The sequence below is a fragment of the Marmota monax genome, unplaced genomic scaffold (genome assembly GCF_021218885.2).
Source record: "Marmota monax isolate L192 unplaced genomic scaffold, Marmota_monax_Labrador192_F-V1.1 WCK01_AAM20220418_F8-fsc00048, whole genome shotgun sequence".
NCBI classification, from domain to species: domain Eukaryota; kingdom Metazoa; phylum Chordata; class Mammalia; order Rodentia; family Sciuridae; genus Marmota; species Marmota monax.
In genome coordinates this window covers 9,034,452-9,057,645 of record NW_026694895.1, presented here as the reverse complement: position 1 = coordinate 9,057,645, position 23,194 = coordinate 9,034,452, and the positions used below count along the sequence as shown (strand labels likewise).

Below are 23,194 nucleotides of genomic sequence, written 5' to 3'. Positions count from 1 at the left end.
TCAGGGTAACTTAGGCTTGATCTAAAAATGGGAAGTGCATTAGTGGCTTTTATTTAACATTCCCTATGTGAACACCAGTAAAAGATGTTAAAAGATATTGAGTCCTTTCAAAAGGTTTCAGAATTCTTTGCTTGGAAATTGAAAATTCCTCATATTTTAGAAATCCAGTTTTGCTCTGGGCTGTAACTATAGCTTTAGCATTTGTTAGCCCCAGAATCTCCTAAGTTGGTTCTGGAACCTTTGATGACTGCTGAGTATTTATGGAAATTTATTGTGCTGCAAGTCTATCTTATGCATGCATAAACTTGGAATTCTCTTTGTGCTGTTGTCAAGTTTTGGTGCAGCATTACATCAAGGAGTGGCTCTGACTCCCTAGTGCTAAGGTTTTCTCATGAAGTATAACTATAGAGTTAAGAGGATGGTTTTGACTTTCTTACATGGATTGTAGAGACCATTTATCTAATTGCATTATGGTAAGCACACACTGACAACTTTTCCAGGGTATGTGTATTTAATGTAGGAGTATGAAGATTTATTTACAGGTTATAGTGATGAGAGAAGGGGGAAATATGAAAGGGGACAAAAGTGGTAAGACAGAAAAATAAAATATGAAGGTAATGAGAAGGCAAAGAAATGGGCTGTATGTTTCTTCAAAGAGGAGGCTTAAGCTTGACCCATGAATGCTTGAAATACAGTTTTAACTTTTTTACTTTTTGTAACTACTCCATGAGTTATCTTTTTTTTTTTTTTTCCTTCAGCCTCGTTTGGACCAAGCTGACCATACATGTGAGAATTCAGAATTGGCAGATTTGGATAAGTTGAGGTATAGGCATTGCCTTACAACACTTACAGTCCCAAGAAGATGTATAGGATTTGCAAGGAGGCGAATTGGCAGAGGTGGAAGGTAAACTGTTTGTTTTGATTGGTTTTTGTTTACCAGCTAGAAGGGAAGGTATAAAGAAACTGTTAAGTTCATCCAGTTAATACTTGGTTTTATGTTGCTTTTCAGAGTCATAATGGACCGAATATCCACAGAACATGACCCAGTCCTGAAACAGATAGACCCTGAAATGCTGAATAGTTTTTCAAGCTCTTCCCAGACTATAGACTTTTCTTCTAATTTCTCTCGGACCAATGCTTCCAGTAAACCTTGTGAAAATAGACTGTCCCTTTCTGAAATATTAAGCAATATCAGATCTTGTCGACTACAGTGTTTCCAGCCAAGGCTACTAAATTTACAGGACAGTGATAGTGAAGAATGTACCTCAAGAAAACCAGGGCAGACTGTGAACAATAAAAGAGTTTCTGCAGCATCTGTAGCTTTATTGAACACCAGCAAGAATGGCATATCAGGTAAGCTGTCACTGTGTTTAGAGTATATCCTGATGCTCTTTCTCCTTAATTTTCATTATCTACTAAATAGACTCAATACCTTTTAGAGGTTTATTTTCCTAATACCACTCAGGAAAGAAATTTTATCTTAACCTAGTACATTTCTTTTTTTCCCAACCTAAGTAACAAAATTGTACTTCAGGTGGTTCACATTTTAACCAAAATGTCCTAACTAGTATCTATAAAACCACTGACATGTGTTTGGAATGTGAATGTCTGATATGATAAAAGTGTAGGTAGAATGTGTAGAGTTCTCTGTGGGCAGACTACTGTTTACAAGCTGCCACCAAATCATCATAGCACAATATTCTCTGGTTCTTGTGCTACAAAAAAAATTCATTTTTGTGTATTCTTTGCTGAAATGAAAGCATTGCTTCTTGAGAGTACCATTGAATTTTTTCTTTCTGAAAAATGATGTTTTTTTAGGAGATTCTCTATGAATAGTTTAGATTTTGTCTGGTAGCTCACCCTCTCCCATTGAGATCAGAAAAAGTATTTTTTACTTTAAAAAGACATTAAAATCAGTTTAGTATTTTTATGACATGTAAATTGTAAATAATGTATAATGTTAGAAAAAACTAAGCTGTAATTTTAATTTGGTCTGTGGATAGTCCTTATCACATTTATACAAATGTGTATAATTTATAAATATCCTTATAATGTATTCATTGTAAATAATACATGGTATCCAGAAGAGAAAAATAGATGTGACTTGACTTATACTTTGGATAGCCTTTCTTTCTGTAAAGCATATGTATTTTTAAATTATTTCCTGGATGGTGCATTTTAGGATTCGGAATTATTATATTAAATTTACTTAAAGTAATATGAAATCATTTTAGCTTGAAATTTGGTGTCTATAGTAATCAGTCTTTTTAATTACTGAACTGCCTATTTTTCAAGTTGATGTAGGCATTTATTTGTTTAAAAGTTGTAATAGAAAATTTGGTGCTTTGAATGATTGGAAATTGGCATATAATTTTCCAAATGTTTTGGTTAACTTTCTCCTAAATGAACTTAAGTAAGGAAAATGGCATCCCATTATATAAATTTAATGAGTCTGTGAACTCTCTTGAGCTTTTGAAACTGAAGTGGATAAATACCTAATATGATTTGGGGTCACAGTATTCTTAAAAATCTAAAGATAGTAAGAAACTGACAAATAATTAGATTAAATCTTTTATTTATTTTTTTTTTAGCTAGCTACCTTATTTAACTAAACAGAAATTCCTGTATTAAACATTATTCAGAATAATTTTGCCAAATGGGAATTTAAAAATAGATATAGGCATTTATCATTACATTTGATCATAGAATGAATTTTTTCTTTACCAATTTATACCATAAAAATTATTTGTGTGTATTTTTTCTCCAGCTAAGCAGGGCCAAATATTTACAGCTTTCTACTATATTTTCCAGATAAACTCTGGATTTAACTTGACTTTTTTTGTAGAAAATGTATATATGTTGTATATGTTATTGTATCATCAATACATTTTTGTATACAATTGAAAAGCTATAGTAAAAAATTTTAAGTTCCCATTTGTACCAGCTATATTCATTATATAGTTTTATCACTTCTGGTTAGATGGCCTTAAATGAATTTAAAGACTGATATAAATTCCCTCTCCTACCTGAAGAGATAGTAAGGGGAGAGTTTGGGGAAAGTTGCAATTTTACTTGATTATGTATTGATCTGAAATACAACTTAATGTAACTTAAATGGTCCCAAATAATCAGCTCTATAATTCTATTACACTATCATATATCAGCATAAATAAAATCATTTAAAATACTATCTTTAACCATACATGCATGTCTCAGGGAATGTAAATCACAAGTGTACAATATTAACATCATAATCAATAAAGGGGTTTGTTTGTTTGGTCTGGTTTTGTTTTTTTGTTTGTTTGTTTGGGGTTTTTGGGGGGAGGTAGTTTCTTTGTTTTGTTTTGTATTTTTCTGCCTTTCCCTTACCATCAAGGGGGAAAAAGTAGTCTTTTTATTCTGTGTCCTTTTTCCTGTATTTTTAAATACCCCTGCCATAATACCATTTCATGCTTCCTTAAAAGACTTAAAGGCCTAAACAACAATTTAGGTATATTAGAAGCCAATATTTTAAAATCAGATCTTTCATATTTAAACATTTGTAAGTAGAGCAAATTGATTGTTTGCCTCTCTACTGACTATTACTCATTAGTCCTTGAGGCCAGTAGGCATTTTGTTTTTAATGACTTTCTTTTGTTTAATATTAAAATATTATGGCCAGATGCAGTGGCACACACCTATCTGTAATCCCAGGGGCTCAGGAGGCTGAGGCAGGAGGATCATGAGTTCAAAACCAGCCTCAGCAATGATGAAGCACTAAGCAACTCAGTGAGACCCTGTATCTAAATAAAATACAAAATAGGGCTGGGGATGTGGCTCAGTGGTTGAGTGTCCCTGAGTTCAATTCCCAGTGCTCCCAAAATATATAATGTATGGGGACTTGGGATTATAGCTCAGTGTGTGAGGCAATTAGGCACAGGACTGTAAATACCTAATGCCAAAAGTCTCTATATGCCATTTTTGTATATAATTAAAAAGCTGTAGTAATTTTAAGTTCCCATTTGTACCAATTATATTCATTACATAGTTTTATCACTCTGTTTAGACGGTCTTAAATGAATTTAACTATAGTTCAGTAAAGACTGATATAAATTTCCTCTCCTACCTGAAGAGATAGTAAGGGGAGAGTTTGGGGAAAGTTGCATTTTTACTTTGATGGGCATGCACAAAAGAATGGACTCTTCATGAATTTTGGTTTCTTTTATTCTGTATGTCTTTTGCTCGTTCTTAGCATAGTGGTCATGAGAACATTTTTTTAAGAATAGTAAGATTGACATGGGACCATATTTTTACCTTGGCAGAATATCAGTGAACTGAACAAATTATTAGTATTGAATTTTCTTTCACAGCTGGGAAATCTCAGCACCTAAAGAGCTTAATCAGAAATAGAAATCTAATGCCTGTAGAAAGTGTTTTTATATCACAAGTTCCTCAGTTCTTAAGGAAACAGAGAGAAAAAAAAAAAAAAAGAAAACTGTGTCTTACATGAACCAGAGGGTTATTGGCAAAATATGTTATTAATAACCATGGCAAATATGTTAATTTATAATTCCTGTGTTCAGAATATATTGTTCATTAATTTTATATTCTTAAAACTAAATTTGTATTCTAGTGATATAAAGAACTAAAGACTTCATTTCAAATCAAAGTGTGTGTTTTGTTAAGTATTAAGTAAAATAAAGATGTGCTATCTTAATTGAAAAACTCTTCTCAATAAAAACAGGATAGCCAGGCATGGTGGTGCATACCTATAATCCCACCAACTCCAGAGGCTGAGGCAGAAGGATCACAAGTTCGAAGCCAGCCCCAGCAACTTAGTGAGGCCCCTAAGCAACTAATGAGACTGTCTCAAAAGAAAAAAATTAAAAAGGGATTGCTGGGCATTGTGGTGCACACCTATAATCCCAGCAGCTCAGGAGGCTAAAGCAGGAGTATCACAAGTTCAAGACCAGCCTCAGCAAATTTAGTGAGGCCCTCAGCAACTTAGTGAGACCCTGTTTCAAAGTAAAACATAAAGATGTGTGGATATGTCTCTGTGGTTAAATGATTTGTGGTTCAATTCCTCGGTACAAAAATAAAAAGACATACATGCACACACACACACACACACAAACATATGGGTTAGGGCTCAATAGTTTAGCACCCCTAGGTTCAAATTCTGGTACAAAAAGTAAAAATAAAATAGGATAGAGAGAGAGAGAGATTGTGCTCAACATAGCAAGTGAATAGCCAAGGAAAATTATTTCTTACATAATATTTTAGGATTTTTTACATACAAAGCACTGTGTTAAGGTTTTAAAGTTGCAGAGTTTAAAAAAAAAATCAATACTTCTTACCTGCAAGGACAGCACATGATAAATAATATATTCTTTATATAAATACAGGATAACATTTTTTGTCAGTTGAAAATGCAGCATTATTTGAGATGGTATTCTTAAGTTGAAAACCCAAGAAAAGTTATTTCATATCTAAAAGTGTTTTCCTTGTTCAGGCTTGAAAGACCATCTTAATTTACATTTAACCATGGTTTTCGTAAATTCAGAGTTGCAAGTTACCACATCTTTCTCTTTCCACGTGTGTTAACACAGTAACCCTTTTGGCTAGTTCCTGATACCTTAATATTGCGAGTTTATAAATTCATTAATAGTTTGTACATTTCCAAGAAGAATTCCTGATTTTTAATTTAATTTTGTTTCTCTTCTCATTTTTTCTTAAATTGCCATGAAATATTTATAAGTGTAAAAGTTTTAACATGAGTAAGACTGTTAGCACTACTAAGATACTCAAAAGGATTTATCATTTTTATTAAGCTTGCTTCTGAAGGTGAGAAAAGGATTTAAACGTAAGGGATTAAAGAGTTTGACCATTAAGTGAATAATGATGACATTTTAATTGTAACTATTTAGGTTGGGTATCAGCAGCTTAAATGGATCTTTAATCCATTTTCATTATCCTCACACCCATTTGTTCCTCATTCCCCTACCTCCCTTATGTTTTTACTCCCTGCCCTTAGAATTTGTTAGTTTGCCTATAACTAAAAGACTTTATAGAATATATGTAGCCCTGGAAAGCTTATATCAACTCTCCTGGATTACATTTGTCCTTGGAGTAACACCAGCGGTTTATGTGAACCTGACTCCCTATTGTAACCTGGAAGATTTGAAATAGAATCTCCCTCTCTCCCCAACCCTCATCCAGTCCCATACCTGTCCTTCAAAACAAAAAAGCTTACATGCTGTTAACATTGCTTTAATAAAGCATGTGTTAAAACATATAGCAAAGACCTATGTAATAGATCTGTGTGATAGATGAAAAATGCTGAATAATATATTCATTTTGACTTCTAGGGTAATGATGTCCATCTCGTTCCACCATCCTTAAATGATTTTCACTACCATATTAGGTATTATTCATTAAGATGTGAAAACTTGGTCTAAGCCAGTATTTGAAAAATTCATAGCTTCCTAAGAATACATCATCTTAGCCCAGTTTGAGAAAAACTGGGTTGAAAGTTAAAAGGATTATGAAAAACAAAGGCAGGCATGCATTCTTGGGAAACACAAAAATCACAAGTTTGTACTTTGATGAGATGATCATCCAGGAGACCCAAAATGTGTTTCTGTTCAGTTTTTCTTGTTAGTTTATCAGTGAAACAGTAATACAAAGTTAGCAACTACTTGTAAAGGTTTCACATAAACTCAGGAATATCTCTGTGTTCCCAAGCTCAAGAAATAGTGATCTAAAACTTTGTAATGATGTTAATGTAAAATCTGTGAAGGTACTCAAGAATATGTTTTTCATGGATCACTGTCAGAAAATAGGAGGAAAAGCTGATAAGAGGTCAGCCTAAGCCAAGCACCATGTAAGAATCACAAACCTAAAAGGTAAAGGATAAAACGAACAATTCCTGGGACATTTGAAAACAATAAACATCCCAAAAATAATACAGATATTCCAAGGAAAGGTACATGGAATAAAAGCAGACTGTTAAATCCAAGATGAGTAATGGTTCAGATTACATAGAAGATAGCCAGAAAGGTTATGGGCTTTCATGGAAGATAGATTGTAGGTTATATATAATGAGATCTGGACATGCAAGAATTTACTTACTTATGGAATGACATATTTGTGTATATAAAGGGTGAAATTCTGTAACAGGTATACTGATCTGCCAGAATGTGTTACCCAGGAAGATTTATAAAACTTCATACTTAGGGAAAGAATACTTCCTTACTGTCTGTCTAGAGTTGTGAGGTAATTGTCACATTCACGAAACAGATTTTTGGGTTACTTTTTTTTTTTTTTTTTTTTTTTTAACTGTAGTTGGACACAATACCTTTATTTTATTTATTTTTATGTGGTACTGAGGATCGAACTCAGGGCCTCGCATGTGCTAGGCGAGCACTCTACCGCTGAGCCACAACCCCAACCCAGGTTTATGGTTACTTTTAAACTGATAGGACTTTGAAGTATGAAGTGAATTTCCTTTCAAGCTAGCAACTTTTTTTTTTCATTACAGCTTAATACTTATTCATAGTAGTTGGTCCATTCCAACAAACTCATACATGCATGGAAATCTATTTCAGTTTATGATCCTCCTCTTTTCCTTCTCGCGCCTTCTCTCCCATTCTCTTCCTTCTTCTAGACTTCCTCTCGATCATCTATTAATTTATATTTGATTGCTATCCTATTTTTCCTTTCCTTTATTTTACTCTTAACTTCCGTGAATGAGAGAAAACATTCGACCTTTGAGTTTCTGAGTTTTGCTAATTTCACTTAGCATGATAATCTTCATTTCCATCCATTTACTGACAAATACCATAACTTCATTATTTTTTATAGCTTAGTAGAACAGTGTGTGTGTGCATGTTTGTGTGTGTGTATCATAATTTCTTAATTAATTCATCTAGTGATGGGCATCTGGGTTCCATAATTTAGGTATCATGAATTATGCTCTATAAACATTGAGGTGGCTGTATCACTTTAGTATGCTGATTTTAGATATTTGGGGAGAATGCCAAGGAGTGAAATAGCTGGGTCATATGGTGGTTTCATTCCTAATATTTTGAGAAATCCTCCATACTGTTTTCCAGAGTGGTTTTAACTAGTCTGCAATCCCACCGATGTATAAGAATACCTTTTCCCCCACAACCTCATCATATGCTAGCAACTTTAAAGATGAACTAGGGAGAGGAGACACCATAGCCCACGCCAGTAATCCCAGCCACTTGAACAGTTAAGGCAGGAGGACCTCAAGTTCAAGGCCAGCCTAAGCAACTTATCGAGACTCTGTATCAAATTTTTTGAAAAGGGCTGGGGATGTAGTTCAATGGTAGAACCACCCCTAGGTTTAATCCCCAGAATAGGGGAAAAACAAAAACAAAACATTCCTACTTCCACTTTGTGCCACCACTACCCCACCCCAAGCTGGCTCCCTACCATGTATTTCAGTCCTAAACAGATTTAGTCACTATAACTGTGACTTCTTCCTGATGTATTTTAATGTGTGCCTCTTGATGCCTTAAAGTCAGTTATGGAAGTGTTTATTTTAGTTTTGAAAGTGTTCTAATAACTTAAGAAAGGAAAAATAATAAGTAGAGAAAATGCTTTCAAATTTTTACCATTTATCTACCATGGTGTAAATGAACCCTGAGAGCCACGATTCAATATTGTGTCTGTGCCATTAAAACCATATATTTCTTAACTACTTCCCTTTACCCTCAAAATGATAAAGGAGTTAGAAAGGGTGTTTTGTCTGTATTCCAGTTTTGTATCATGATTACTCTTTGCTGTTTTTACTATTTTGTCCTAGTACTACTTTGTTTAAATACTGAATTTTTGAGGTAATACTAAAGAGAAAATTTTAGATGAAGACCATCAGCTTGTTTCAAATATAAAATACCTTAACAGTAAAGAACAATATCAAGAAAGGATATAACATACTGAGTTTGGGGGAAGGGGAGAAGAGGGAAAAAAATTAATGTAACTTTAAAGCATATCCATATTATAGGATGATATTAAGTTTTTAATCAGTAATTCTCAACTTAAAAATGAGATCAGGAACGAGATTTTTGGTATCACAGTCAGCCGAAATTTTAAAAAGCTGAGAAACACCATTAATTTGAATAATTTGGACTGAGACATGGTTGGAATTTTATGAGTTCCTATAAGTAGAAAAAGAATGGAGTTTCTGAGCAAATGAATAGACTCACCAACACAAGACAATAAATGCAGACGTCTAAAAAAGTAGGTAATTTTATCACCATCCTTTTTAATATATACATAATGATCATCTGTTTACAAAAGCAAGTAGGACACCTGTAGTTGGCAATGCTGTGTTAGCTGTGGACTACCAACCCAAAAGTAATACTTTTTTAAAGTATGTTTTTATTAGAGCTTTATAGTTATACGTAGTAGTTGGGATCATACAACAAACTTACACATGCATCTAAAAGTAATACCTTTCATTTTTTTAAATGGCAGTTTATTCTTTTCACTAATTTAGATATTTATGTATCTTATAAGAAACGCTTGGGACCAGAAGTATCTCAGATTTCTGAGTTTTTCAAATTTAAAATAGTTGTGTAGCCTTTACTATTTGAGCATCACAAAATCTGAAATCCAAAATTTTCCAAAATCCCAAATTCATTGAGTATTGTACATTCAGAAAATTTTGGTCTTGGCAGCATTTTAGATTAGGAATAGTCAACCTATACTTTATTCTGAATTAGTTAAGATTTTACTAGCTCTCTTATAAGATTTTGGAAAAGGAGTCTTATTTACATTTCTATTTTGAAATAGCCATAAAAAGTATTTTCTCCTTATTTGGTTTATTCCTCAGACTTAACCACTTTGAATCTCCTTTTCACCACACCACTAAGCTCAGCTCTGGACAATCAATACTGGATTTAAGGACTGCTAATACCAGATTCCAAGTTTACTTCTTTTGAAATGGTCCGCTCTTATTGTACATATAAGACTTACAGATTTATTTGGGTTTGAGATTTTCCTCTCTGACTTTGTATCTAATAAGCTGTTTTTCATCTCTTTCTCCAAGGTTTTCAAACAGCTGGAAATTCATGAATACTTCACATTTTCATTTGATTTTGAAGATTGTAACTTTAGAATTAAATTTTTTTTTCATTTAAAAATAGAACACTTGCAGTGAATTTAACATATCCAAAGAAAGATATTTGATTTTGTTGGTAATTCAGTAAAATAATTAATATGTACTTCAAAAAATACAGGTAATGTTAAGATTTTCGAGTGAGCAGTAAATAGCTCCAGATTTTTTAATTGCTATCTGTTTTTCCCCCTAGTATGATTCAATACAAATTTTAATGATAATGTTGTAGAACAGAAATGAAAGTTTTTCTAAAGCTTTGTTTATCTCTGGGGCTTTTTGTAGGAGTAGGCTTTAAATTTCTCATTTGTGATGCTCTTAAGCAGGAACATTGTGGGGGTAGAGTCATGTAACCTGGGTTCAGGGTGAATCCTAGTCATATTGATTAACTAACACAAAAGGTGACTCATACAGTTGGCATTTCTTTATGTGTATCTTTTCTTCCCAACTACACTGCAGAACTTTATAGTAGTGACCCTCTTCTTAATTTGTTTTGCCCTGTATTCACTGTAACTCATAGTGACGCACTCTCCAGCATAATAGATATATTTACTTGTTGCTTCAGTGAAATAGGAGAGCAGAAAGAAAGCTATAATGAAAAGTAGAGTGTGTCTGTAATCCCAGCTTCTCAATAGTCTGAGGCATGAGGATCACAAGTTTGAGGCTAACCTGGGCAATTTAGTAAGACCCAAAATGGACTGGGATCTAGCTCAGTGATAGAATACCCCTGGGTTCAATCTCTTGCCGCCGCCTCCCTAAAAGGGGGGTGAGTAGAGCAAAAATGGCCCTTAGATTATATGTATTCTGATGGGATTTAATGTTTCATTACTCTAAAAATTCAGTAACCTCTAGAAAGTAGCTTTTGTGTCCTCTAAATCAGTTTATCAGTGATCTACTTAAATATCAGTGAATGAAATTTTGTTTACATTTCTTTGAGGAAAATGATTCTTAATTTAACTTGATTGATTATTTATTTATTTGTTTATTGTGTTGGTGCCAGGGATTGAGTCCAGGGGCACTTAACCACCCCAGCACTTTTTAATTTTTTTGAGACAGGGTCTCAATAAGTTGCTAAGGGTCTAAGTTGCTTAGGCTGGCTTTGAACTTGTAGTCTTCTGCCTCAACTTCCTGAGCTGCTGGGATTACAGGTGTGTGCCACTGTCCCCAGCTTAGTTGATCTTTTAATCAACTAAGAAAATAATATGTTTTTATATTAGACCCAATTTTAACACACTTGGCCGCAGTATGCTTGATTATATCTGAGAATACAATTGTATCTTTAATTTTCTCGAAAACTCTTTATTTCTAGCTCCTATTTTTATAGGTAGGACTTATTTTAAGTATTGAACTGCTGGCTTAAATATAGCCAATAGTTATGTTAGATGAACATCTATTTTTCTAATTTGTAACTAAAGAAAGGTATTTTCACTTCAATGTCATATGACATTGAAGTAAAAATTAGTCTTGCAGGTGGTCTTGCTTTCTTACTATAAGGCTATAATTTAGTCATCATCATTATTTACATTAACAAATTGAAATTTTTCTCATTACATGGTCACCATAATAGGGAGAATTAAAATTAATAGTAAATGCCCTAAGTCTGAATAAATGGTAAAATCCTCATGTAAGAACTGTTATTCAACAAAAACTATGCCTAGAAATCTTTTTTAGCATTTTGATATTAGGAGATCATGGATTTAAGCATATGCCTTACTTGATGAAAGATTTGTCATTTTTATTGGGTTCCTTGACTTATGTGTATTATGATTTGATTCCTCTTCATCTTAATTGTGGAATAAGTTTGCATTGTATTCTATTTGTATTAAGTATATATTTAAAACACATATTTATCCTTTATCAGTAACAGGGGGCATCACAGAAGAGCAGTTTCAGACACATCAACAGCAATTAGTTCAAATGCAAAGACAGCAACTTGCTCAGCTTCAGCAGAAACAGCAATCTCAGCATTCCTCGCAACAGACACATCCAAAAGCACAGGTAAGCCTGTCTTTTAATCACAGTTGTCCCTTTCTTTTTCTTTTGTGATTTTGTTGTTTTGTTTAGTTAGGTCACAGAAAATAACTGATTTTGCCACTCTTGATTTTGAGAATTTCTTTTTAATTTACATAATATTAAGTGAGTAGTTATAAGCTAATCTCTGAATATTTTGAGAAAAGTACTGGAGCCCAAATATGGTATTTTTAATTTAGGAAACAAATAACTTTTTATTGGAAGGGTTATTGAGAATTTATAAAAGTAATTATGTGTTCTTAAAACTATCATCCCCATTCTTGATTTTATAACATTTTTGATCCTTTCTAAACTATGTGTTTAAGTGCTATGTGACTGTGCCTCATGAAGCTAGAGGTAATTCTCTTTGAAATGTGCAGTAAATCTAAGCAGCATAGCCCCTTGCCTCTGAATAATGTTTCTCTGTAGCAAAAAAATTGCTTCTAGGGAAAGTTGTTCATAAGACACTGTTAAATAAAGACACTAGGGATGAGAATAAAAATACTTTATGAAAACTGTAGGAACCAACCCTGCCAATACCTAGATATATGAGCCTTGTAAGATTTACTGTGGACTTCTGGCCTCCAGAGCTATGTGGGAATAAGTGTCTGTTGTTTAAGCTTTTAAAAACAAAACCAAGCCAGGCTGTAATCCCACTTATAATCCTACCTCTAATTCCAGCTACAGTGGAGGCTGCAGCAGGAGGATCACAAGTTCAAGGCCAGTCTCAACAGCTTAGCAATACCTTGTCTGAATCAATCAATCAGTCAATCATAAAATGGACTGGTGGTATGGCTCAGTGGTAAAACACTCAGGGATCAGTCCCCAATGCTGCCAAAAATATACATACACACATATTTATATCTCAAGTTGAGCCTCCTGAAAAGAATAAACCTTGCATTTTTTAGGTCTTAAATTGTATTGCTCCATAATTATACAAGTACTCAATTTGGTTATGTTCTGCAAACTCTAAGGCCAGCATCTGCCCATAGTGGTTCAGCTTATTCTCAAACAGTCAGTACATTGACCTTAAAGATCCTGAGTCAAACACCATGGAATTCTCAGTGTCCCTGGGCCCCATCAACGCTCTTGTGACATCTAGATAGGTCTGGACGTGGCTTTACAGACTATTGCTATTGGCTTTAGTAACAGTTGTAAGTTTTATACAGAATCAGGGAGTGGCCATTTAACTTCCCTTCAACTGTGAAGTCCTGGATCTCTTAATCTAAACAATTGTGACTATTGAAGATTAGAAAGGCAACAGTCTCTAGGGTTTACTCCATTCCTTAATGTTCATGAAATCACATCTAAGAAACTGAGAATTTGACTTTGTCTGTTTTATAGGGCTCAAGCACCTCTGACTGCATGTCTAAAACACTCGACTCAGCCAGCGCCCACTTTGCTGCATCTGCAGTGGTCAGTGCACCTGTTCCAGGTCGAAGTGAGGTAGTCAAGGAACAGAACACAGGCCACAGCAACATAAATGGTGTCGTCCAGCCTTCAGGTACAGCTGGGGTTTCACTTGAAGTTATAGCTCATGAAAAACTTGAGTTTGGTTTTATTTCTTATCTCCAAAGGAAAAATGTATATAAGAAGTCAATCATTACTCTTCAGAATTTCTGTGGAAAGATATGGGGAATAGCTGGGTATTTTCTAGAATTCACATAGTGTCACTCCCTGTTTCCTCCTATATGCTGGCTCCCTAGCTGTGTACACTATCCTTCCTGGTTTCATTCCTAGACTGTTAGTTGCTTCGTATTTTAGTATATCCATTGAACTAATTACTGACCATCACCATTGAGTCATCCACATGTAGATTAAAGAGTGAGATATAAGCAAGGCAGTCTGATAAATAAGCTTTAAATCAGATTTACCTTTCCATCCAGCATACTCATGGGAGATTTTCTTTGACACTTCCTCCTGAAATACAGTACTGTGAAACCCTGTGTGCTTTTTACTATCCTGAGTCCTCAAAGACAACCTTCACTTCTTTCTTAGACTTTTGGCTTTTCCATTTGTTTTACATATACCCATGATCCTGTTGACCATCTATCTTATTGTAGTTGCCTTCAAAGTCACCACATATAGAGGCAGCAGAATGCAAAGCCTCTTTATGCAGACCAGTAAGCAAGAGGGTGTGCTTTGGGTTATATCAGATGAGACTATTGTACTTAATGATAAGCAGCTCTCTTTGGAGAGTGTTATGTGAAAAGTTTTAACTTGGTATTTAATTAGATGTAAATGTTTGCATTAATTTTTACTATTAAACTTCTAATTTTTAAAGTATTTTATTAATGTCCCATTACACTAATTGAGTGGTTTTTCTTTTTATCTTTCAGGAACCTCTAAAACATTATACTCCACCAATATGGCTTTATCATCCAGCCCAGGGATTTCAGCTGTACAACTTGTAAGGACAGTTGGCCACACTACTACAAACCACTTAATCCCAGCATTGTGCACAAGCAGTCCTCAAACACTTCCCATGAACAATTCCTGCCTGACAAATGCAGTGCACCTCAATAATGTCAGTGTTGTTTCTCCAGTCAATGTGCATATCAATACACGGACTTCAGCACCATCGCCAACAGCCTTAAAACTTGCCACAGTTGCTGCCAGTATGGACAGAGTGCCAAAGGTTACTCCCAGTAGTGCCATCAGCAGCATAGCAAGGTGTGTGTGTATTCTCTCTCTGCTGGCTATTTGTGGGAGGAGAAAGACTTTTTTTTTTTTTTAACTGTTCTAGCAATGGGTGTCTAAGAGACTTGCTTTTCATCATCTTAAGGATCTGCTTAGCATAAGGCTCTGTGACTTAGGTTATTTGTTTGAGGTTTCTATTAGGATGCTTAAATGTCAACCAGAATTGTAAAAGGAAAAAAAGAAAAAGGAGAAAATGTCAAATTGGCAAATAACATCACTATTTTTTAGAAGCTTCATTTACTTTTTTTGTTGTTTAGACAGTCTGGAAGATTAGAGTTGTTATTATTAATTCCATACCAGAATTTCAGTTTCAAATCACAATTTATGTGTTTTTAGCATTTTATAAAAAGAAATTTGATGTATATGTTAAAATTGAGACTATTCCAGGAGTAATTAAATCTGTAATAATGTATTTAGAGTAAGTTTTTATATTTTTTTAATCACACTAATGCAGAGAAGACAGTAAATCAGAAAAAACTGATTTGCATGTATTAATAAGTACATGACCTTAAACCTATAAAATTAAACTCTAATTGGAGGTGATTTAAATAATGTTGTACTCCCATTGATGATTCTCTTTGAGCATCATGTATTCCACCTATTGTAATAAACTGGGATTGTCCTGTGTTATATATTTCATCAGTAGTTATCATTAGCTTCTACAAAAATCTGTATTTAGTTGTTATCTTTCCTTAAAAAAATTAGTTATAATCAAGAAACTAGAAATTAGGAATTTCTGAGTTGAAAACATCTTCATTCCTTTCTGGAAATAATAAAAGTGGAGAAGGTTCTTAGGAAGTCATGTTTAATTGTAGTCACATAAAATTGCAATCTATAAATGCTGAGTGTTAACAGATCCTAGAGATTAATGTTTATTTTACTTTTTGCCTCATAGAGAGAACCATGAACCAGAAAGATTGGGTTTAAATGGAATAGCAGAGACAACAGTAGCTATGGAAGTGACATAACCTAAAACATGTGGCTTTTCCTGTGTGGATGGTATGCAGTCATTCATATTCCAGCTGAATGCAAAAGGCGACACTCTGTGGATCACAGAGCGTAACAATGGACCTAAATGGACTACAGTATATCGGATGTTAAGTCGATATATGATGTATATTTTGTAAAATTGGGAAAATCACTACCTTGTAAAATAGTTTATTTGTATCATCAATATTATTTCTGTTACTTGAATAGTAGATATTCATCATCATGCTTTTGCACTTGAATTTGCAACTGAATGGATTTTAAAAAATAATTCTTTAATGGGATCATGAGCATGAAATGGGATCCTGCATCACTTGTTTTAACTATTTATTTTGCCATGTTTACATTTTGTATCTTGTAAAAATAAATCCAACTTTGTGTCTAAAAAGTTAAAGATTCATAGCTAGGAAATGAAATTCTTGTAATTTTTTTCTAAAGGAACTGTAAAGTTTTCACTTGGTTCATTTTGTTTCACAATTTGACTAGATGGACTTTTTGGTAAATACTTTAGTGGCATTTCACTGTCAAATATGAAGTTCAAGGCAAAATAGTATTTTCTATTACTGTGCAGGGGAAAGGGATGGATCGATACATGCAAATTTAATGTAGTAACTCACTTTTCCATATATTTTGAATGTATATTTCTATTTATAATACCAGTTTATAAAAAATAATTACACAGAAAAAACGGACTAGGAAAATTATGCATCTAGCACATTTAAACTGTGCAGACATGAAAATTTTTCAAGGATTACATTTTATCTGAAGACTGCATATTTTAACTGGCTTTAAAACTGTAACACACCACATAAAAGATATTTACCAGGTATGTATTGCATTATATCATTGCAATAAATATTGGAAGTCTAGATATCGAGCCATCCCAGGTGTTTGGGGGGGGGGGGGTTGTGGCAAGATTGTCTTTTCAATTTTGGAGAGTTTTCCTGTGGCTACAAGGCAAGTAACGGGTTGGAAAAAGTCTGACTGTAAGCGTTGGACACCTTCATAGTGTAGTGTTTTAGTGACTTTTTTTATACGGTTCTTGTAAATTAGATACGTGTAGTGGTGTTTCAGAATGTTTGTTTATGCACTAGTTCAGACAACTTTCCCTGTTACTTGTTCTTGATAAGTGAAAACTGCAGGGAAATAAAAAATACATATCAAAACATGGACATGCTGCATATGTGTTTATTTCACAATGTGCACACAGTAAAAAAGAAAATTTAAGGGAGATGATAGCACTTAACAGCACTTTCCATTGTCACAGTGCTTTCCAAGCATTAATAAAAAGAATTATAAGAAGCTCATCTGTGGGCACTATTGGGTTTCAGATAATCCAATATAAACTACCTTTGATATGAAAAGTTCTTAAAATATTTTACAGAATGTAAGTAATTTTCAGTGTAGCAGTCATTGAAATCTCATAAATGAGCCTCATTTTATAAATAAAAGTTTAGAGTAGAATTATATTGCAGGGGAGTTTTGTCAAGTAAGTACTGGGAAATGTAAATATTTTTAATGAATACAATTAAAACCATTTCAAACTTAACATAATTTTATACTTTACATTTTTTATATCTGCAGTCCTGAAAGTTGTAAATTGATATGTCAGTTGAATTAATGGGCCAAGATTTCTGAGAGTGGTTTTTATTCAGGTCCTAACTGTGTAAAGCAATTTATGGTCAGAACCTTAGGAAAAATAAATAAATTTAATTTCTTCATTGGTTGTGACCTGATAGGATCCATTATCGTTTCTGCCATACTACCTCTGGAGTTACTCATTGCTGATTATATAAAGGAAATAATTTTGATATGTATTATGACTGTGTTCATTCTGCTTATAGTTGGATGTATCTTCTTGCTATTAAGATTTTAAAACAACTTTAGTGCCAATTTCAGAGAAAGCATTTTCCCCCCATTTTACTGAAGTAAAGCATGAAGTCAGTTTGCCTTATGTGATATATGTGTTATAAATAAGTAAAACAAAAGAACTATTTGTACAGTTTCTGGAGGTGGTGGCAAATCCAGAACTTACTGAAGACTGATGACCAATTTATTTGTTCCTTTTGAAGTAAAATAGAAAAAATAAGCCTTCCTTATTTTGGTGGTTGTAACTGTTTTCGTGGATGGCATTTCAGTTACTTGCATACACGTTTTTCCAGTGCTTTTCAAAAACAGAAGAAGTAACAGTACTTGTTCTCATTTTATTAAATTGGAGGATAGTTTATTTCTGCACTGGCAGTACTCTGGACAGCACCACCATCTTTCTGTTTTCTGAGGAAACTAGTATTGGTACCTGGAGCTTTTAGAATACTGGGGGAATGTTTCATTGGAGGGTGGTGGGAATCAAAGATGTTTTGTTTATTTTAAATTAACAAAGTAGTAATTCTCATGTGCTAGGATATCCTTTAATTCAGTAAAAAAGAAAAGTATTTGTAAACTGCATTTTTCTACCTTCTTAAAGAGAGTGCCCTGCTTCCTTTCTCAGTAATTCAAAGTCTTTTTTATGATATAGCTCTAAGTGTATTTGAGGAGGTGTTGATATGTTTCTTTTGCAAAAGACCAAGGAAAAGTAAAAGTATTTGGAGGCCACTTTAAAAAAAAATAACACATACATATATTCTGGCTGTTTTAAAAAACAGGAAATACAGTATTTGTAACTGTGCTTAATAGTTTTTAAAAATTATTTCTCAGGTAATTTGGGGTGGTGATGTGGAGGAATAGTAAGGAAGAATGACATTTCAGAAAATTTGATTTTTCTGACTTGTAGTACAATACTGTGCTTTTCAACAAATTTTGTTGATCATTAGTACATTTAAGATGAAGTGTTTTCTTGTCCCTTAACTGACTTGATGAACTACTCAGTTAAAAGGTAAGGATAACTCAAGTGATTCTGAATATTATATCCTATAAGACTGGATGATTTCATCACTAACAGCAACATAACAGCTAGTTCATGGAGCTGGGCGGGTTCTCTCAGTTTTCTTTAGTCCTATCAATAATTGTGTAATGTGTGTACTATTATTTTCCTATTTTACAGATCAGAGAAAAAAATGCTTAGAGGAGTTTTTTGCTTTCCCTGTGCCACATAGTTACTGAGTTAAGAATTAAACTTGTAGTCACCACACTTCTACCCACTGTCTCCCATCTATAACATGAAGAAAGTACCCTTCCAAGAAGTTCTTCTTGTGCTTCTTAGTCCACTTCATAGCAACATCCAAAGCAGTTTTTGATCCATGTAGAAGACAGCCTTGGGGGAGGGGTTGTGGCTCAGTGGTAGAGTGTTCAACAAGCATGTGTGAGGCGATGTGTATGATTCTCAGTACCATATAAAAATAAATAAAACTGACCATCTATAAAACAATTATGTATTTTTAAAAAGGCAGCCTCCAGCACTCTTACAGCACCAGGCTGAGTACATTAGATGCCACTGTGGCTTCTGGCCATCCATCAAGCAAATCCAAACCAATCAGTTTATCCTCCTTTGTCTGCCAGATCTAACCAGTAAGTGCTATAAGGTTGTCAGCACACAGCAACTGAGCAGTGCTGTGTGCTGAATCTTGGCTGAGATGAGCCCTTTCTGGACCTTAGCTGCCCCATCTGTAACATGAACAAGTTCCTGAAACTATGAAAGAGGACATACCCAGAAACTTGGTGGAGGTGTGCATGTGGCCCATGTGTCACTGGTTGCTTTACCAAGGAAGCAAATGGTATCAGATCTAAGGCTGATCACAATTCGTCCAGAGCTGTTTTTTTTTTTTTTCAAATCTATTATCATCTATTATAATCAAGGCTGAGTCTAGACAATTATATTATATTGCAGCTGAGCTTGTATGGAACCAATAATTCTAACCAATTTCAGAGTCTCAAAAGGGCATAAGAATTATATGTATGTATTTTTAGAAGCAAGGACAATGGAGAGACAATTGAGAGAATACAGAATACTCCCTTTGCTACTTATCACTGAACTTGTATCATAACAATGAATAGGTAGAATTAGATAACTTCTAACCTCTCTGCTAACTCCAACACTGTAGGAATTTAGTTCTCCCCCCACATGCGTACATCTGTAACATGAACAAGTTCCTGAAACTTTCTCAAAAGCAAGTGGCTCCCGTGCTTTTGAGAAAAATTGCCTTCCCTGCCTTCATAAGTGTCCATTGGCCTACTAGCACCTTCAAAAGTCAGACCCTGTGTGCCTCCTCCAGATCCTTTTCCTGTTATTTAAAGGGAGAACTACTTGTTTCATGTATACAGGGGTGTTTTTGCTATTACTTGCCATAAAGCTTGAAATTTTAAGCCACATTCCTCCAGCAACAGTTTATTAGATTATGTTGTCTTTCCCATTCCTCCCCCAACCTCCAAGACTGGGGATTGAACACCGGGGCACTCTACCACTGAGCTACATACACCTGCAAGCTCTCTTTAATTTTTTTTGGGGGGGCGGGCGGATAAGATCTCACTAAATTGCAGAGGCTAGCCTCCCACCTCAGCATCCCAAGTTGCCAGTATTACAGGCATGCCCTGCTAGACCCACCTAGTCTTTTATGCCATATCAGGAAAAAAATTAATCTCCAGTATACAAACTTGGTTTCATGAACAGCACATTCTAGAGCAAAAAAAATTTTTCCGTTTACCAGTGTTGAAACCATTTAGCCACTGGTATAAAGAAGAACACTGTTGGGCCACCAGAGTTTATGGGCACACATAGCTACTATATTATAACACCCATTTCAGTTGCTTTCACTGCAATAAATAGATTTAGATCCTTGATCAAGTGTGCCTAGGTTAGAGTTTGCCAATATGAGGGGTATCAGCCTTCAGTATAGGACATCCATATGCCACACTATGGAGTAAAAAACTTGACACATATCTTAGTATATAAGGAATCTTAACAGGCTGAAATCAAGATGGTGACTGGGTTACATTTTCATCTGGTGGATCCTGGGAAGGGTTCACTTCCATCTCCTCAGGTTGTGCACAATTCTTTTCCTTCTGGTTGTCAAAGTCATAACAATTTGCTTTGAAGCCAGCAATGAAGAATGTTCCTACTGCTTAGCATCTCCTACTTTAGGAGCTCGCCTGATTAGACCAGGTCCATGCAGCTTGGTCTGATTAACTCACCTGAATGATTAAGTACTCTAATTAATTAACTGCCAAAGTTCTTCATCTTTGCCATAGTGTGTTGGTTAGGAGAAGGTCACCAGCCTTATGTGCACGTGGGGAAAGGAATTAGAGGAGCAGACATTGGGAGACAGGAAACAGGGCCACTGTAGGATGTGTCTGCCACCACATCTTGGTAATCGGTTAACTCTAACCTGCTACCACACATCCCAATCTTCATTCACCTCAGGATCGTGTATTAATTCTGCACCTCCATCCAACTCACCTATTATTATAGAAACAGTTAAGATGCTCTGTAGTTCAAATATTTTACTGCTTTGTGAATCATAAATCCCACAGTCCTGGATGTTGTTGGGCAGGAGGTCAGGTTAGGACTAGAGATTAGATATATCAGCAACACCAAAGTCTTTGTGGAAATGAACTGAGGAGAAAGAGAAGTGTGAGCAGCAGAATGTTCAGCATCTGAGTGGCCAGGTTAGTGGGTGGGGAAGAGGATGTGGTCATCCAGGAGGCTTTCATCTCCCTGGGAGATCATACAGAGGCAGCATGCACAGATGAGTGGTCGGTAAAGTAGTCCAGGCGATGGGAGTTAAGTCAGGAACATGGGTCAGAAAGCTTGAGGACATGTCTTACCAGCACGTCTGGCCATCAGAAACACCTGGGAGAGCTTTTAAAAAATACAGATGCGAACCATGAATCCCACTATTACATATAATTTTTATTATAATAATAATATAATAAAAATATGGAAAAAATAAAAATACTGGTGTGCGTCTCACTCTTCCCAGGTCAATTGAATCAGGCTCTCCAAAAGTGAGTCTGGATGCTGGTATTTTGTGCTTGCTTTAGTTCTTTTGTTTGTTTGTGTGGTTGGTTGCCTTTTTTGTTCATAAGTTCCCCATGTGATTGCAGCTAAGGTTGGGAATTACTGGTCTAATTTTCCTATTTCACAGCTGTGACGGTGGACAAGTAACTTCACTGAGCAACTCAGATTTTCTCAGCTCTTAAATATAGAGAATTAAATTATTCCCCTAGTCTCATTAGCTCTACAAGAATACAGAGAATTCTCTCACTAAACAAGCTCCATGGCCACTAAAATCGTGTGAATTTTGAAGAATTCCTTGCAACAAATGTTTTCCCTTGCCCTTTAAGATTTTGCAAGTGTAGGCTTTAAAAAACTGGTTCTAAGCAGGGCGAAGTCGCACGCACCTGTAATCCCAGCGGCTCGGGAGGGAGGCTGAAGCAGGAGGATTACAAGTTCAAAGCCAGCCTCAGCAAAAGCGAGGCACTAAGCAACTCAGTGAGATCCTGTCTCTAAATAAAATACAAAATAGGGTTGGGGATGTGGCTCAGTGGTCAGGTGCTCCTGAGTTCAATCCCTGGTACCCAAAAAGTAAAATAAATTAGTTCTATTTCAGCAATTCAATGTAGATTTAAAATATGGTTACTTAAATTCTCTAGGGCAATTCCTAAATATACCCCATACCTTCCTATCTCAAATGATCTAAGTTCCTGTTATCAATCCCAGAACATCATGCTCAAAGACCTGTTCCTCTACAGAGTGTAATTAGCACTTTTCAGGCTCATTTATTGCCAATGCTGGAAGTTTCCAGCCTCTCTAGACCAACAGCTGTCAATACACCCCTTTTTAAGTGTATATTACTATAGCATACAGTCCAAGATCCCAGCAGATGCCTGAAGTCAAGGATAGTATGGAATTCTAAATACAGGTCATCCCTCAGTGTCCACAGGGATTGGTTCCAGGATCCCTGTGGATACCAAAATCCATTGATGCTCAAGTCCTTTGTATAAAATGGCATAGTATTTGCATATAACCTATGCATGTCTTCACATATTCTTTAAATCATCTCTATATTACTCATAATACCTATTGCCATGTAATGTAATGTAATTGTTATACTGTGTTGTTAGGGAATAAAGACAAGAAAATATCTATACATGTTCAGTAAAGATGTGATTTTTTAAAAAATATATTTTTTATTTGTGTTGGTAGAGCCATAGATATGGAGGCCCAACTATATACATACATACATACATACATACATACAACTATGATAGTTTGATTCATAAATTAGACACAATAAGAGATTAACAAATAATAAAATAGAACAATTACTGGGGCCATTATTATGTAAAATCAGAGTTATTTGAACACAAGTATTGTCACAATGTGACTGTTGGTCTGATAACCAAAATGGTTATTAATTAGCAAGTGGGTAGAATATACAG

The 23,194-nt window shown here is 34.9% G+C and overlaps 1 protein-coding gene across 2 annotated transcripts in view; it reads left to right on the top strand.

The window, feature by feature from the left end:
* Epc2 (enhancer of polycomb homolog 2) overlaps positions 1 to 17,541 on the top strand; it is a 132,740-nt gene extending 115,199 nt beyond the window's left edge. For both annotated transcript variants that reach the window (XM_058573511.1, XM_046426916.2), the window contains 6 exons: positions 759 to 904; positions 1,010 to 1,353; positions 11,985 to 12,121; positions 13,478 to 13,637; positions 14,473 to 14,806; positions 15,729 to 17,541. In XM_058573511.1, the coding sequence (XP_058429494.1) occupies positions 759 to 904; positions 1,010 to 1,353; positions 11,985 to 12,121; positions 13,478 to 13,637; positions 14,473 to 14,806; positions 15,729 to 15,801 (1,194 nt within the window). In that variant the 3' untranslated portion in view covers positions 15,802 to 17,541. The remainder of the gene's footprint in view (positions 1 to 758; positions 905 to 1,009; positions 1,354 to 11,984; positions 12,122 to 13,477; positions 13,638 to 14,472; positions 14,807 to 15,728) is intronic.
* The last annotated feature ends 5,653 nt before the right edge of the window (positions 17,542 to 23,194 follow it).